Source organism: Mastigoproctus giganteus, chromosome 3 (genome assembly GCF_048544385.1).
Source record: "Mastigoproctus giganteus isolate SK-2022 chromosome 3, ASM4854438v1, whole genome shotgun sequence".
Lineage (NCBI taxonomy): Eukaryota > Metazoa > Arthropoda > Arachnida > Uropygi > Thelyphonidae > Mastigoproctus > Mastigoproctus giganteus.
The window spans coordinates 140,674,005-140,691,029 of NC_143577.1; the positions used below are offsets into that span (position 1 = coordinate 140,674,005).

The following is a 17,025-nucleotide window of genomic DNA, read 5'->3' on the forward strand; positions in this document are numbered from 1 at the left end:
TATGATGGTCTGAGACAGTATTTAAATTCTATACAGTGGGACCAACTGATGATGTGACCAACAGCAAACTCAAAATGGGAAGCATTCAAGGAACTAATCTTGGAGGCTACCAGGCTTTACGTACCAACTAAGAAATATTGTTCAAGGTTTAGGCCTAAATGATTGTCAGATGAACTAATGAGACATGTGGCAGAGAAGAAAAATGCATGGGATACATACAAATTAATGGGTGACATGGAAGCCTATGATAGATATAAGTTGGTCTGTAACCAAGTCACAAAGGAGATTAGGCAGGCAAAGGCAGACTACGAAAAATCCTTGGCAAAGGATGCAAAGAAAAACAGAAAAGAGTTCTTTACCTATTTAAACTCAAGAAGGAAAGGGATGAATCAGATTGGTCCACTGGATATTGATGGTTTAACAGTTGAGGATCCTGCTCAGGTGGCTAACAATCTAAACGAGTATTTTGCATCTACATTCACGCATGAGGAGTTATTCAGGAAGGAGAATGATGTAGGCAAAGTAAACATTGGCAGGAGCTGGATGATTTTGTAATAACTGAGAGGAAAGTGGAGGAGAGATTGTTGAGGACAAACATAAAAAAGGCACCTGGGGTGGATGGGATCTATCCAGTTATATTAAAGGAGGCAGCAAAGGAAGTAAGCAAACCCCAAGCCATAATTATGAGAGCTTCTTTGGACTCAGGGGAGGTACCCATAGACTGGAGATGTGCAAATGTAACCCCAATTCACAAAGGAGGATCAAAGGCTGACACAAGTAATTATAGACCTGTTAGTTTAACTTCTGTTCCAGGTAAATTAATGGAGGCACTGGTTAAAGAAGCACTGCAGGATCATCTAGACAAGAATTCAGTTATAGCTCAGACACAGCATGGTTTTGTTAAGGGCAGGTCTTGCCTGACCAATTTGATTGGATACTATGATGTAGTCACAAAAGAACTGGATGCAGGGAATAACTTTGATATTATATATTTGGATCTTAGAAAGGCTTTTGATACTGTTGCACATGGAAGACTGCTGCACAAATTGGAGCAGTGTGGCATTGGAGGCAAATTGCTGCTATGGATAAGGGGATGGTTGAGTGGCAGAAGACAGAGAGTGGTAATCAATGGACACTGCTCAACGTGGACTAATGTTATTAGTGGAGTTCCTCAGGGTTCAGTGTTGGGTGCGTTGTTGTTTTCAGTGTTTATGAATGATATTGATGATGGGATATCAAGTTTAATGTCCAAGTTTGCAGATGATACAAAGGTTGGCAGGGTTGTTAAGGACACCACTGACGCTATGCTGCTGCAACAGGATCTGGAAAGGCTGAACAGATGGGCTGAGAGGTGGCAAATGAAGTTTAACATTGACAAATGTAAAGTATGGGAAACAGTAACTCCAGAGCAACGTATCAACTCTGCGGTACTACACTGACAGTGGTGGAGAATGAAAAGGACCTGGGGGTAATTGTGCAGGCAGATATGAAGTTCTCTGAGCAGTGCAGACGAGCTGCAAGAGTAGCTCATGGTATCTTGTCAATGATATACAGGAATTTTTCTAGCAGGGATAAGGAGGTGATTATTCCCTTGTATAAGGCAATGGTTAGGCCACATCTTGAGTACTGTATACAGGTCTGGAGGCCTCATTTCAAGAAGGATGTAGAGCTGCTGGAACGGGTACAGAGAAGGGCAACAAGATTAGTGAATGGAACAAAGGGTTGCTCTTACGAAGAAAGGCTTAAGTTTTGCAAATTACAGAGTCTGGAGACTAGGCACCAGCGAGGTGATCTGATAGAGGTGTATAATAAAACCTTGAATGGTTTGAGCATGCTCAATGCCAATGGGATTCTTACTCTTGCTCAGAATAAGCACCTGAGAGGGCATAAATTCAAATTGAGGAAAGACAGATGTGCGGAAATTTGCCTTTAGCCAGCGGGTAGTTGGTTGGTGGAACAGACTTCCATCCCTTGTTGTGGAAGTTGATAGCCTAAATAAATCTAAGGGTCAGCTGGACAGGTAATTTGAACAAACGGAGGCGTGAAATGGAAATGTGTTGGTTTTTTTTTTTTTTTTTTTTTTTGGCTCGTGCTGCATAAGCTTGCTTTCTTGCATCATATGCCTCTACTAATGCTATTGCTAATGCTAATTTTGCTAGTATTGACGAGGAGGTTATTATTCCTTTGTATAAGGCAGTGTTCATTCCATGCCTTGTGTGCTGCGTGCAGGTCTGGAGGCCTCATTTTAGGAAGGATATAGAGTTTCTAGAAGAAATACAGAGAAGTGCAACAAGATTGTTGAGGGAAACAAAGGGTTTACTTTATGAAGAAAGGCTTAAGTTCTGCAAATTTCAGCTTCTGGAAGTTAGACACCTGCGAGGCGATCTGATTGAGTTGTATAAGGCTTTGAATGGCGTGATCAATCGCAATGCTGATGGGATTTCTACTTTTGCTCAGAGTACACAATTGAAGAGCATAAATTAAAATTGAGAAGAGACAGTTGGAGAATAGGTATGTGTGGAAATTTGCCCTTAGCCAGCAGGTGGTTGACTGTTCGAAAAAATTATCCCCTCTCTTTTTGAAAGTTAGCTTAAATAAATTCAAGCAAGAACTGGACAAACCTTTGAGCAAATGGTTGCGTGACATGGTAATTTTTTTTTTTTTTGCTGATGCTGTATAAGTTTGCTTTCTTGAATCATGTGCTAATGTTTCTTTCACCTAGTTTTAAGAACTGTACAGTAACTTCAGCTTCATCTGGCATTTTGTTTCTTCATTTTCTTCAATGCATATTCTGCCTCCTCAGGAAGGATATCAGGTATGTTATATGTGTTGCTAATTTGTGATCCATCTTCTCCATTGCTGGCATCATTCCCTTCCTCCTTATATAATACTTTATAGTAGTCTTCTGCTATATGAATTATGACTTCTCTGCTATTTATAAGTATACCATCCCTATTCTTCAGATTTAGTATCACTTGTCTTTCTGTATTACTGCTCATGACTATTTAAATAAATAGTCATGAGCAGTAATAATGCTTGTTCTCCTTTTCTTGTGTTAAATCTTCTTATGTCTTCTCTGAGTCTCTTTCTAATTGCTTTGCATGACTCAGAATACTGAATTTTGTCCTTGTTATTGTTTATCTTTGAGGGGAGCAGGCATTCTGTGTGTTATCAGACACTCAGTCTAAAACACTGATGGACCCTGTATCTTTCTATTTCCGAAGATTTAGGAGAAGTCCGGTTGGCCTGCCTCCCTAAAATCACTCATGCACACCTTCTCGATAGTAAGTCATGTTACGTCACCTAGGTGGCAACGAATGTGTAGAGTGGTTACCTTCAAAACGCCTGGTCAGCATGAAGAGAAAAAGACCAAACCCTCTAGTACATGACAGCACGATGAAACAAATGGTCCTCAGTCCCGAGCAGCTTTCACTTCCCCTCTTATGGCAGCGAGACGATCAAAATGGAAGCAGAGGTGCTAAGAATCTCTGGGTACGACCAGGCTGCCATGCACTGAAACTGAACTTGGCCTGTTACAATGTAAGATCACTCATCGGTGAAGACAGGATATTAGAGCTGGAAATGGAATTAGAAAATGTGAATTGGAATATCATTGGTTTGTTTGAAACAAGCAACTATGTTTGCTAGCTAATTAGTATATTGATCTCACATTGTGGATGCAATTTGCTATGAGTTGCATTGGTATCATACTACTCTAAATAAAAAGCCCTGCTCCAATGGAGAAGTATATTGGTTTTTTATTTAAAGTGTATTAAATAAAGTACAATAAATTCTTTAAATAAAAAGCAATATATACACAGGAAAAGCTATGCCCATCTTGTTTTTTAGCTTTTGTAATAGTGAGGCTTTTGCTCTGAACTTAATTATAACTGATTTTTTGCAAAATCATATATGGTGATCACTGGCATGCAAATGCTTTGAACTAATTTCCCTAATGAGAGGAGTATTAATTATAACTTTCATGCAATGCATGACTCCTCAGTTACTTGAATTGACTCATAGTAATTCTGGATTTTAGGACTTACTGTAGAAAAGTGTTCCTTTGTTCCAAGTAACTCCTCAGTTACTTGAATTGACCCATAGTAATTCTGGATTTTAGGACTTACTGTAGAAAAGTGTTCCTTTGTTACACTGACATCTCATCATATTTGCAAGCTGGCAACACACCATAATGCCAACATCCATCCTGCCTTGTATGCTACTGTTGAAATTTTTAGTTATATTATGGACCAAGGGCAACACATTGAACAATTTCTTCTTCAATTCTGGAATTTTTTTAGCCTAATTATTATCTGCATTTTCATTTTATGTAGTTGAGATTGGAATGTCTCCCAAATTCAAATTCTTTCCATCACTTAGCTTTCTTCATGATGTGTCAGAGTAGGTGATTTTTGAAGCTAGTGTGTATATTTGTAGATTTCTTCAGATATCTTAGTGAAATCTAAAACTAAACACTTTTTTCATGTAATATCACACTGTTGTTTACCACACTAGATGAGGTAATATGGTTTTATTTATGATTTTGTTTTAGGATATAATTCTTATATATACTATTTTAACTTAAAATTTTTAATATAATTGTTTTTTTGCAGAATTTAAATCAGAACCCAAGGACACTCCTTCCAAAGTTCTTTGGTTTGTACTGTTATCAGGTATGAATTTTTGCTTTCATTGAAATTCTTTGCTTATGTAACAATTTTGTGATAGTTGTCTTTTATAGAAATTTTTTTTTCTTCCTCTTGCTGGTAGTGAAGTCCTCAGAAATCAGCATGGAAGGAAAAATGGTGATAATTTGTTAAGTGGAAATAGCCAAGTTCAAATCAGGATTTTTTGGGTTTATATAAATGTACTCATAGCTTCTAACTCCCTGGATTTATGGAGACTACGTTTTTGACTCGATTTAACAACTTTTCTGTTTTGCTGTCATAGTTTGTGACATAATTGTATCTCTGAAAAATAGCCTTTTCTTTTCACAAAAATAATTAAGTTAAAAAATCCTAGAAAAATAGTAAGTAATGAAAATTTTTAGAAATTGCATGCTTTTAAGTTTATAAGTCTGTGAAAAGTAATAGTAAAGATTTATTTTCAAAGAAAATAAATCTTTAGGATCACAATGCCTAACACACACATTGCCAATGGAATCTAGAAATAAAAGCCAAAATTATGTCAGTAGATTAGTCATCTTTGTTGTCAATCACAATATAAAAGACCATTGAGAGACAAGTACAATAGATGTCATGATGTAAAAACAGGTTGATAGATGACTGATCTGTAGTATGCCAAAACAGTTACTGCAATTTTTTAAGTGTTTTTTTACATATGGTAAAGAAAAAAAAAAAATGTTACTGCAGTGTTGTCAACATCATGCCAAGGTGTTTGTGCACTCATACAGTCTATTGAAGTGTTTAAAACTTCAAATATTTAATATGCTCATAGCAGAAGCTGTATCACTATGAATAAATTTGATAAAATTATAGATTCGATTTGATGGCAATAGTTGAAAGTCTGCTGCTTCCAAATAGAATTTGTATAGAGCAAGTAGCCAACTGAATTTTCAAAGTGTTAAGTTAAATATAACCTTATATAGAGAAACAGTTCATCATTCGATAGCACTATTCAGTGAACAAGTTTTTTGAAGAAAATTGAAATGAATTGATTGTACCAAAAAAAAAAATGTGTCTAGTACTTCTCAATATCATTGAAAACAAAGAAATAGATATTTTGCAATATCAATTCTGCCAATTTCATTGTGAGAATCTACCAGATGGTGTTATGGAAGAAAAAGGATTGGTTGGCACTACTTGGGGAAACTGACAAGTGCAGAATGGAGCTTGAAATGAAACAAATTATCTCAAATTATTCTTGGCATTTTCACAATTCCTTATAAGCAGTGCTGTACATGAGAGAGAGAGAGAGAGAGAGAGAGAGAGAGAGAGAGAGAGAGAGAGAGAGAGAGAGAATATACAGATCTTTTTCCCCTGCGGCTATTGACAGCCAAGTCTAAACAGCAATGCCATTGTTATAAACTGAACTTTGACATGGCATATCTGAAGAGAGTAAGATCTAGGGTAGCCTCTTTCTTGTAACAATCATAATCAGTCGATGTCTAACAGAAAAGCCGGAGATCCATAAAATAAAAATCCTAGGTAAACTAATCTTTGAAAGCATGCTGTTTTATATTAAAATAAATTAAATTTTATGGTTATATTTTAATATAAAATGTCTATGTTGTCAGTGAATTTTAATTTCTAGTGTAATGTGGACTTTAAAAAACCTCCTGCTTTTACGAAAAAAATTCATGTTTTCCCTCCTGTTTTTTCTGCTGCTGGCAGTTACTTGATCTCCAACTTTTCAAGATTTAAAAGTGGGCAGCTGTGTGTACTGAACTTAAATATTCTTTCAGAAGCATAGTGTGCAAGTATACGAAGAATTGAAAATTGGTGAAATAGGTGGTGCTCCTGGCTGCCAAATGCATTATTATGTTCTCCTGAATTTTATGTTGAAAGTGTGGCATTTAATAGAGTTATTTGATTTTCTTGGTAATCATCTTGTTGATGGAGTTGAATTGTGGTGGGGTTCAGTGTATTTTAACTCCCTATAGACATTAGCTTATTTTGAACGTTCTTTTTCGAATGTGCAGTTGATTGTTTGCCTATGCTACTGCATAACGTAAATACTTAAAATTTTATCTGGCTATAATTTAAAATCCTGATGCTTAGAGACTGGGGAACATTAATTAATGAGAGCAACCTTACTGTTCTGTGTGTCAGGGTTTGAATCTGAGGAAATATAATTAAACTTAAACGCTTAAAAAAAGTCATTTTTGGAGATTGCAGTGGCACTGCGTATCATGATTGAATTTTGATTAATAAGCATAAATGAATAAAGTGAGTGCTAACAAAGATATTGTGTCAGGGGAATATAACAAAACAAATAGGAAACCTACTGTTAAAATTCAAGAGCTCCCCAAGATCGAGCCTTTTGTAAGTAATGATGAGTTAAATACAGTGAATGGGCTTTTTAATGAACCTGTGGAAGACAGTGACGAGTTTTCAAATTCTGATAGTAACTATATGATATTTATGAAAGTATTAAAGCAAGGTAATAAGCTGAAGACTGAGGGGCCAAATTTGACAGTATTAAGCATCATGACCCTCCTTCTGTCGAACAATGCAGTGTTGATTGGGCTATGGCTGTTTCTGGCAGGGCCTTGGAATGTGACTTGGATGTCGACAGCTCTGCCTCCTCAAGAAGCAGAACCCCTGAGAATTATATTATGACAAGAAGTGATAAATGTGTTTTATTGTGATGGAGAGTTCTGTGGGCACTCCTCCTAGAAGTAGAGGTATTTAAGGATAATGGTGAAGAAATGAGACAAGTGAACAGGAATATCGAAACGGACTTAAACATTGACAGTAAATATATGAAAACAGTTGAGAATATTGACAATTTTAATAATTCTTTCAACATTGACACCAACAAACAGTATGCTTCACACACTTCTGGATATCAGTCGCAAGATTTACTGGAAAACGAAGTAGATTATGGACCAGATTTAATAGATTCACAGTTGTTTGATAGAGATAGACTGAGTAAGCAAAATAAGCAGAAACAAGTGCTTAACAATTTCCATAATGAAACAATCAATATTGTCATGACGTGTATGAGAAAAAAGTTAGAGGAATTTTTATTTGCTAAAGAACATGGAATCAATAATGATGCTATCTCTCAAATATTGGCTAGAAGGGGTTATCTGGAAAGTTTGGCCTTGAAATTGGGAATAGATAATGAACGTTTGAAAGAGAGAAATAGACGTTTAGAAGGGACACTAACTAAATACATTACGATAATTACAGGTTTGAGGTGTACTGGCAAGAAATACAGTGAGGTTGTTAAAAATGGTATTAAGGAAAATTGGAAGGATAACATAACTAATTATGACAGCTATGCAAAACAGAAAAATGGGCTTAGAAATAATGTTAGCACTAATAATGTACTTTTGATGAGGCCTAAGCATGATTCTAAACTTAAATCTAGCATGGATGTAGAAAAGGCAGTCTCTGAAATCATGGAAATCATTGCTTAAAAGGTACAAATTAGGAGAATGCGAAGACTACCTGACCAGGGTATTACGATTGAGACGGAGTCTAACAAGGAGCTTGAGGTTATTAGAACAAATGACCTCAGAAAGAAATTGAGATTAAATATCACTAAGCTTAAGAAACCTGGTTTAAAAATAATATTATATGATGTAATTAAGGGCATAAATAAAAAAAATCTACTTAATGAGTTATATGAAAGAAGCCTAATACATATGGGTCTATGCAGAGATGATGTCAGTGATGAGGCAAAAATATATTTTTCTAATGAAAACAAAAACAAAAATGGAATTAACTGAACCTTGAAAATATCCTGTAGAGTTAAAAAGTTTCTTGATAAACAAACATGGATCTTTATTTCATTGATGTCCTACAGGTTTTAGGAATTTCATTTGGTTACCATTTGTTATAATTGTCAGAGGGACAGGCACACTACTAAGACATGTAGAAGTGATAGGTCGGTGTGCCATCATTGTTTTGTGATGGGTTATAATTTTAAATTCTGTAAAAATAAAAACAAACCTCAGTGTTGTTCCAACTGTAGTGCAAAAAATAAGTCTGCTGCTCATTCAGTTAGAGATAAGAAGTGTCCAGAATACATATTTACACTGAAAGTTACTAAGGAAAGAACGTATTCTATGCTATAGAGTAATGAGCAATAGTACTCTTACCCATAGAAATAATATGTATGGTGAACTCAAGGTGCTCCAAATTAATGCACAGTGTGCAAGATCTGTAGCAGATGAACTGAGATTAGTTTTGAACGTGAAAGGATTGACATTGTGTTCAAGAACCTTATGTTTATAGGGGTCAGCTAACTGGGTATCCCAACTCTGTTAGAGTTGTCTTAAAGAAGTGTGACAAATTTCACAGTTATAATAAGTGCTGCTATACTAATTTTCAGCTCTGACCTGGTTGTGACCAGAATTGATTTCTTATGTACATCGCGTGCAGTCTGTGTTGGCATTGAAGCTAGTTGGGGACAATTGTTCATTTTATCTATGTACTGTCAGCCTGATGCAGACCTTCATTGCTCTCTTAGCTATTTGGTAGAGGCGTTATTCAGATTGAAAGGCAGAAAAGTGATTATCTGTCTGGATTCAAATGCTAAAAATCTTTTATGGCATTCTAGATTTATGGATGCTAGAGGCAGGTTATTGGAAGAGCTGATATCCTCATCTAAACTTGAGATCATTGATAAGCCTGGTAATGAACCGACATTTTGGACTACTAATGGTGAGTAACATAGATGTAGCGTTAGCTAATAGTACGGCCTTCAATTTCATATCTGATTGGCAAGTAAAACCACATTGGATTAACAGTGATCACAGAGTGATTGCTTTAAACTTAGGCTGTGCTAGTAGTAGATTTATTGAGCCTCATTTGTTACAACTTCGAAAATTTGCGATTAAGCACACTGACTGGGATAAGTTTGGCAGATTTGTTAGGGCAATTTTTGGTAAAATATCATTAGCTGAGTTGGATAGGATTAATGCATTTGATTTGGTTCAATTATTATAACAGAAGTTATTTGATGCCTCAAGGGACTCAATGAAAATAAAGCAAAGTAAATGTGCTCCAGTGCAATGGTGGTCTACTGATCTCGGGAGGGAGGTCAACATGTAAGAAGCACCAACGTCAGAAATTGTGGGATAATAAAGAATCTACAGCTAGGTTGAAACTGGGTATCAATTGATCAAAAGAAAATATACTTGTTTAATAGCTAAAAGGAAATTTGATGCATGGAAAAACTTAGTGCAAACAGCTGGTATTGAGGATCCATGGGGTATTGTGTATAAATTGTGTTTGCACAAATTAAGGCCATCTGAGGATGTGAAAAGTTCTATACATTGTGGAGACTCTGAAACTGTAGATTGGCTCAGCTGTATTAATGTTATACTTGATCACCTAGTCAGTGGATCTCATCATCATATGGATGAGGTGGAACATTCTGATAGTACTGATCGGTTAGATTGTATCCCAGAGCAACGTATCAACTCTGTAGTACTACACTGACAGTGGTATAGAATGAAAAGGACCTGGGGGTTATTTGTTATTTGGTTTTTAGGAGCATTAGCAACTAAGTCCATATTGCTCCGGGATATGCGGTGGTCATTCTCTGACCTATCCGCGTCCTCCGTATTTGATGGTGACGGGTTTGAACGCCGGTCTAATCAAGGAGCGTGTGCTACGCACTGCTGCTCCTTCCCACCTGGCTACAGAGGCGCCTGACCTGAGGGTAATTGTGCAGGCAGATATGAAGTTCTCTGAGCAGTGCAGACGGGCGGCAAGAGTAGCTAACGGTGTCTTGTCAATGATATACAGCAAATTTTCTAGCAGGGATAAGGAGGTGATTATTCCCTTGTATAAGGCAATGGTCAGGCCACAACTTGAGTACTGTATACAGGTCTGGAGGCCTCATTTCAAGAAGGATGTAGAGCTGCTGGAACGAGTACAGAGAAGGGCAACAAGATTAGTGAATGGAACAAAGGGGTGCTCTTACGAAGAAAGGCTTAAGATTTGCAAATTACAGTGTCTGGAGACTAGGCACCAGCGAGGTGATCTGATAGAGGTGTATAAAGCATTGAATGGTTTGAGCATGCTCAATGCTGATGGGATTCTTCCTCTTGCTCAGAATAATCACCTGAGAGGGCATAAATTCAAATTGAGGAAAGACAGATGTAGGATAGACGTGCGGAAATTTGCCTTTAGCCAACGGGTAGTTGGTTGGGGGAACAGACTTCCATCCCTTGTCGTGGAAGTTGATAGCCTAAATAAATTTAAGGCTCAGCTGGACAGGTATTTCGAATGAACGGAGGGTTGAAGTGGGGTTTTTTTTTTTTTTTTTTTGCCTGATGCTGCATAAGCTTGCTTTCTTGCATCATATGCCTCTACTAATGCTAATGCTATAGAATAGACTGCAAACCTATATATTTGAAATAATCTGCTCAATTTGTTCATCTACATTTTCAACGGAAAAACGGTTTACCAACAAACCATAGGTACCCCTATGCGCAGCCCAGCGAGCTGTATCATTGCCAATCTATACTTATACAGGAAATATCACTACCTCTGGATATCTGCATACTCAGATATATTGATAGCAAATTGTCCCAACTTCATACAAAACTTTGCCAATGTATACCTGATTAAGCTCATACTAGAAAAAAACAATGATAATAACAAGGCTGCTAACTGCTTGGATTTAAATATAGACCCTAACAACCCCTACCCCACTATCAATATATATAATAAGCATGATGCCTTTAACTTTAATATATTCAGCTTCACTGACATTTGCATATTTCCAAAAAAGCACATGCCAACATTATCTTATCACAAATCATCAGAATAGCCACGATATGCAATAACAAACAACTGATAGTGAGCAACATCATAAACCTTACAGCAAGCTTCTAAACAACCAGTTTCCCGAAGCGTACTTGTATTACTGCATCAAAAAAGCTCTCGTTATAATCAAATCATATAATATAATCAATTATAAAAAATTGATTAACTGTACTATTGATATCAATAATATCATGGCTAACTGATATTCTATAACTAGGCTTATACATGCATATGTATAGTCAATACTCCCAGCCTCTTTGGAATCTTATAAGCGTGGAAAACCTTTAACCCCAGATTGGCTATCAATGGGAGTATTCTTTTACCATTTATATATTATTTTACCATATATATATTGTTATTTTATTTTTTATCTTCATATACCATACATAAACACCTGAACTGTGTTCAGGGTCCTACTATAGGAACGGGTATAGCAACCTCGAACTGCCCTAGCACTCTCTTTTTGTCTACTTCAGTACTCTTTATGCTTTATTACTCCCTATATTTTTATTTCTCCTGAGCCATTAGTTTACCAAACACAATACACGAGCTGCTCCTTTTCTGCTTTAAAACACTTTCCTTGCCTATACAAGGTTCAGCGACTATTTACCGCTACTATGCTAGCCTATTATTCCTTTCTATCCTGGGACGCATTCCATCAAACGTTTAACCTTAAAAGGGTAACCCTACCACTAACCCTCTTTACAATCGTAACAAAATTGGTTTAATTAATTTACTAATTTGCGAGAAGTTGAAGCTGCTCAATCAGCTTCAACTTCTCGAATATCCGCTACCAGTTCCTTAAATGCCGATCTCCAGGTAATTTTCCAGTGGGGCAAAGACCACTTAATTGTTTTCAATCCTTCTAAAACTCAGTCTTGTCTTATATCTCACAAAAAGGATTCTTCCGCTCCTATGCTTATCTTTGGTGACACTTCAATTTCTAGGCAAAATGATATATCTCTTTTGAGGATTGCCCTGACTTCTAATCTCTCTTGGCACAAGCACATTACAAATACCGCTTCCTCTGCATCTAAAAAACTTGGTTTTCTCTTTCGCTCTCGGTATTACTTTTCTTCCAAACAGCTGTTCACTCTGTATAAATCGCAAATCCGCACTACCATGGAATGTTGTTCCCGCATCTGGGGCGTTGCTTGCAAACCTCTCTCACTTCTAGATTCCATTCAGAAGAGGGCAGTTAGGTTAATTAATGACTCCTCTCTAACAAAGTCTCTCCATCCGTTGTCTCCTAGACATACTGTTTCTGCTGTATGCCTTTTCTACAGATACTTCCATGGGCACTGTTCTTCTAAATTGGCTTCTGTAATTCCCACTCTCTCTTTCAAAACAGTCCGATCACATGCCGCCACCAGCCAGCATCCATTTACTGTCCAACTTCAAACTCACAGAACCATCTTTTCATCTTCCTTGTTTATTCATTCAACTGCTGTTTTCTGGAACAGCCTTCCTTCGTACGTATTTCCTGAAAATTACAGTCTACAGAAGTTCAAGTGTAATGTCAACAAATATCTTCCTTCATCTTCTGAACCTTCAACCCAAGCACGGTACTAAGTACTATAGGTTCTAATACCTCTTGTGTTTGGGGTTTTTATATATAAAAAAAAACCTTCACTAATTTAATTTTATTTTAATTAATTTATTTGAATACATCTCCAAACTGCAACCCAACCTAATTAATTAATGTGTGCAAATTTAAAATTTTGCTGATTTCTTACATCAGGGGTCGCCAGCTTATACCATATACCTTGCACACATTCAGTCTGAACATTTTATTTCTCCACAGCAGTACAGAATGCCATGACCCCAGTAAGGTATCCTATTTCTTGCTTACCATTCTTTTTATTCTTGTTATTCTTTTAATCTTTACTTCCAGCCTCTGTCGGGTCAGCCATGAAATATACGCGCACTTCATGATTAAAGTTAAAATTAAAATTAAATTTAAAAAATTATTTTAACTGACTTTACCTACCTTAAACAAACTTTGCCTACTTTTCACATGTACCACGTGCGGCATGTATTTCACGTCAGTAACAGAGGCTATACCCACTTATTGTCGTTTCCTCCTTTGATTTCGGCTGCTGGCCCTTGAAAAAGGCGCTGGGGTCACAGGATGAACAGCACTAAGTTATTCTTATTATTCCTTATTACTTCTCCTTTATCTTAGCTTCCTTCTTTGTTCAATGTGATAGCGATTTCTGTTCTGTTCACCCTTTATTCTCTGTAATTAGCGTTACTGTAACGTTAGCACATTGCCCTTCACAACTATTAACTTAATTATATATATATATATATATATATCTGATAATTAAAATAAATATGATATTTAAAATAAAAAACATCAGCCAGTAGTACGGCAAAAATACAGAGCGAAACGAAACGCAAAAAAATATAAAATAAACAAACAAACAAGGAAGGGAAAGTAGAGATAAGACAAAAAGGTAGTCGTAATCCCCTGTATAATTTAGTAATTAAACCCAATTAATAAAAACGATGTAAATTTAAAATAATGCCAATTATATATAATTTAGCGGTACCCCCCTCGAAGGTACCAGTTCCAAAAGACGTGAAATATCACCAAAAAGGTGGTTAAAGAAACTACAAAAACTAAAATATCAAAATAATAGACTGTCCATTATGCCCCATATCGACAGAGGACCACGAGGCCAATAATGGTCATGGAATCGCTGCATTTCAATCGTCATACAAATCATCGCAAAGGCGGAAATATCGAAGAACCGAACCACCCTTCCATTCTCCGATAGATCAACCAATGCAGAGGATTTGCATGCCGGTGGTCCTTATGCAGCGAGAAATAATCTATAGAACAGACAGCACTCTTGATCAGAGCCACACCACTGACATAATGCAAGCTTAACCAGCTTATATAATCTGGTTAAGTCTAAAAACAGTCTAAATACATCATACACCATCAGGCATCTCTCATATTGTGGAGTTATACTTCATAACTGTTTTTGCCATCATTGCATCACTTGGGTACCTACCCACTCACTGACGAAGGGCCAAATAGCCCTGAAACAGTGCTGTCTGGGTGGTGGTACCTATCTGAGAATAAGTAACACTAGTCTTCTCCTTAGGTGAAGCGTTACTTATTCGAAGTGGTGCAATATCATGGCAACTCGTTGTGAAGGTATTCACAATATGAGATATAACCTAAAACGATGCCACCTTAAAAATTTTCTGTTTATTCAGAAATGGCTGTGCATTATGATGCTAAGCACTTTATATACATAGTCTAAATTTATTCGCAGCTTGAGGCTCTAGCCCTAAATGCGCCTTAGTCTTATTATATATTACACCATACAATTACATTTGTAATGTTATTAACTTAGTTTTATAGGCTTAGTAAAATCACTTCTAATAGCAATTACCCTCCGGTGCAACTACAAATAGAAATATGAAACAGCGACCTGAAAACTGATACGAGATATTAATGCAGAAACTAATATGAAATATCAATGTGATTAACACTGGCAGTTGCAGCTAAATTGATTTAACTTTGACTTTGGTTTTAAGCAAATTTTGAAGCCAATTAAGAAATAATTTCACCTACTTTATCACATAAACAAAATGATAACTGCTCTGTTGTCTTTAAACCAAAAGATAAAAAAACCAATAAGTTTTAATTAATAAAATGTCTACTTAGCAGAGTTCAGATAATGGCACCTAAAACTTAGTACTCTGTTTATCCATTCCTGTCTAATAATTTGTCCAATCCTTATTTAACTTAATTCAAATTTAAAGAAGAATTTCTCGTTGAATTCAAAAGAATACAATGAGAAAGGTGCTGCAAAAAATTCTTTTGAATTGATTTAAATTCAAAAGAATTGAATACAGTGATTAAATTCTCTAGCTATAGTTTATGTTTCTATTGTACTCACCTCAATACGAAGGTGAGTACCGTAGAAACATAAGCTATGGCTAAAGAATTTAGTTGAAGAAATAACGATACTATGTCTTTAATAAAATTAATACAAGTGAATATGGCGTCTCCGTAGCCAGGTGGGAAGGAGCAGCAGTGCGTAGCACACGCTTTTTGATTAGACCGGGGTTCGAGCCCGTCACCACCAAATACCGAGGATGCAGAAAGGTCAGGGAATGACCACTGCATATCCCGGAGCAATATGGCCTTAGTTGCTAATGCTCCTAAAAACCAAATAACAAACATAACAAACAAACAAACAAGTGAATACAGTGCGTAATTCAGAAGAATAATTATTCATTCTATTCAAATATTGCATTCCCAATGTCCATGCATCATGTTTCTTGTTTATACGTATAATACCTGTATTTGATGAATTAATGCAGTACTTAAAATTGTTAAATTCATTTGCTGTGCATTAGTGATTAGTGCATAAGCAAGTATAATGGTAACTGTTTGTACTAATATATCCAATATATACAGGAACTCCCCAACTTACGTAATACTTGACTTTATGGAAATTTGACTTTACGTAAGTTTTAGTCGGCCGGTGCAAACTTAAAAAATCATGGAAATATTGTATTCTGAACCCAGTAACACTTTTTTTTTTTTTTTTTTGTAATTCGTTCCAAGTCTTGGAAGTTCAAAATTTCACTGTATTACTAAGCTATTTGTTTTCTTAAAGGTCATATTTATAATGGAAATCGCACTACCCTTTCATTGTTATCATATGTTCCCGTTATAAGAATCAATTTTGAATGCCTTTGTGATATTTTTCTAAATCACGTTTCTGGAGGTCACGATTTAAGCCACTTAAAAACAAAAATAATTTGCCCTATCCAGTGTATTGGGCTTTTTTGTTAATGCATCTAATTATAAACAGGTAGTAAACTTGAACTTATTGCATTTGCAATAATACCGATAACTGCAGTTGTGTGGGTTTTTATTCTATTATGGTGAAATGTGTTCAACTCCACTGAAATCTTCAATAAAAAAAAAAAAATTCAGAAACTTCTCTTAATTCCTATTTACATATTACAATGATGAAGGGAAAGTGCCCAACAAAAACTGCAAGTGGTGGTAGTGCCAGGAAACGAAAGAAAATTGATTTAGAGATGAAGATGAAAATGATTAAGTACGAAGCAGGACAAAGTTTGTCATCTATTGCAAGGGAATCAACAGTGATCACAAAACAGCGTTCAAGTGCTATATCGAAGATGAAACAGCTGTTAATAATATGGAATGGAAAATCAGATTCAGAAGTGAGTGCCCTTGAGTCTAATGAGCATTCAAGCAAAAGCAACTAGTATTTATAAAGATATTAAGGATAGGTACGGTGAACCCCAACCCAAGTTCGTGGCAAGCAACGAGTGGTTTAAAAGGTTCAAGTATCGCGCTGGTTTCCACAACATTAAAGTATGCGGTGAAGTCGCCAGTGTCGATTCTGCAGCTGCAGAGAACTTTTGTGATGCGTTGAAAAATTTATTGATGAAGGTGGCTATTCAATGCAGCAAATTTTTAACGTTGAGAGACTGGTCTGTATTGGAAAAAAAGGCTGGATCGAATATAATTGCCAAAGAAGAAAATACAATG

At 36.2% G+C, this 17,025-nt stretch overlaps 1 protein-coding gene across 4 annotated transcripts in view; it reads left to right on the top strand.

Moving 5' to 3' along the window:
- Nucleotides 1-17,025, top strand: part of LOC150088291 (phosphatidylinositol 4-phosphate 5-kinase type-1 alpha-like) — a 743,292-nt gene that overhangs the window by 227,744 nt on the left and 498,523 nt on the right. For all 4 annotated transcript variants that reach the window (XM_090370677.1, XM_090370676.1, XM_090370679.1 and 1 more), the window contains one exon: nt 4,614-4,673. In XM_090370677.1, the coding sequence (XP_090226803.1) occupies nt 4,614-4,673 (60 nt within the window). The remainder of the gene's footprint in view (nt 1-4,613; nt 4,674-17,025) is intronic.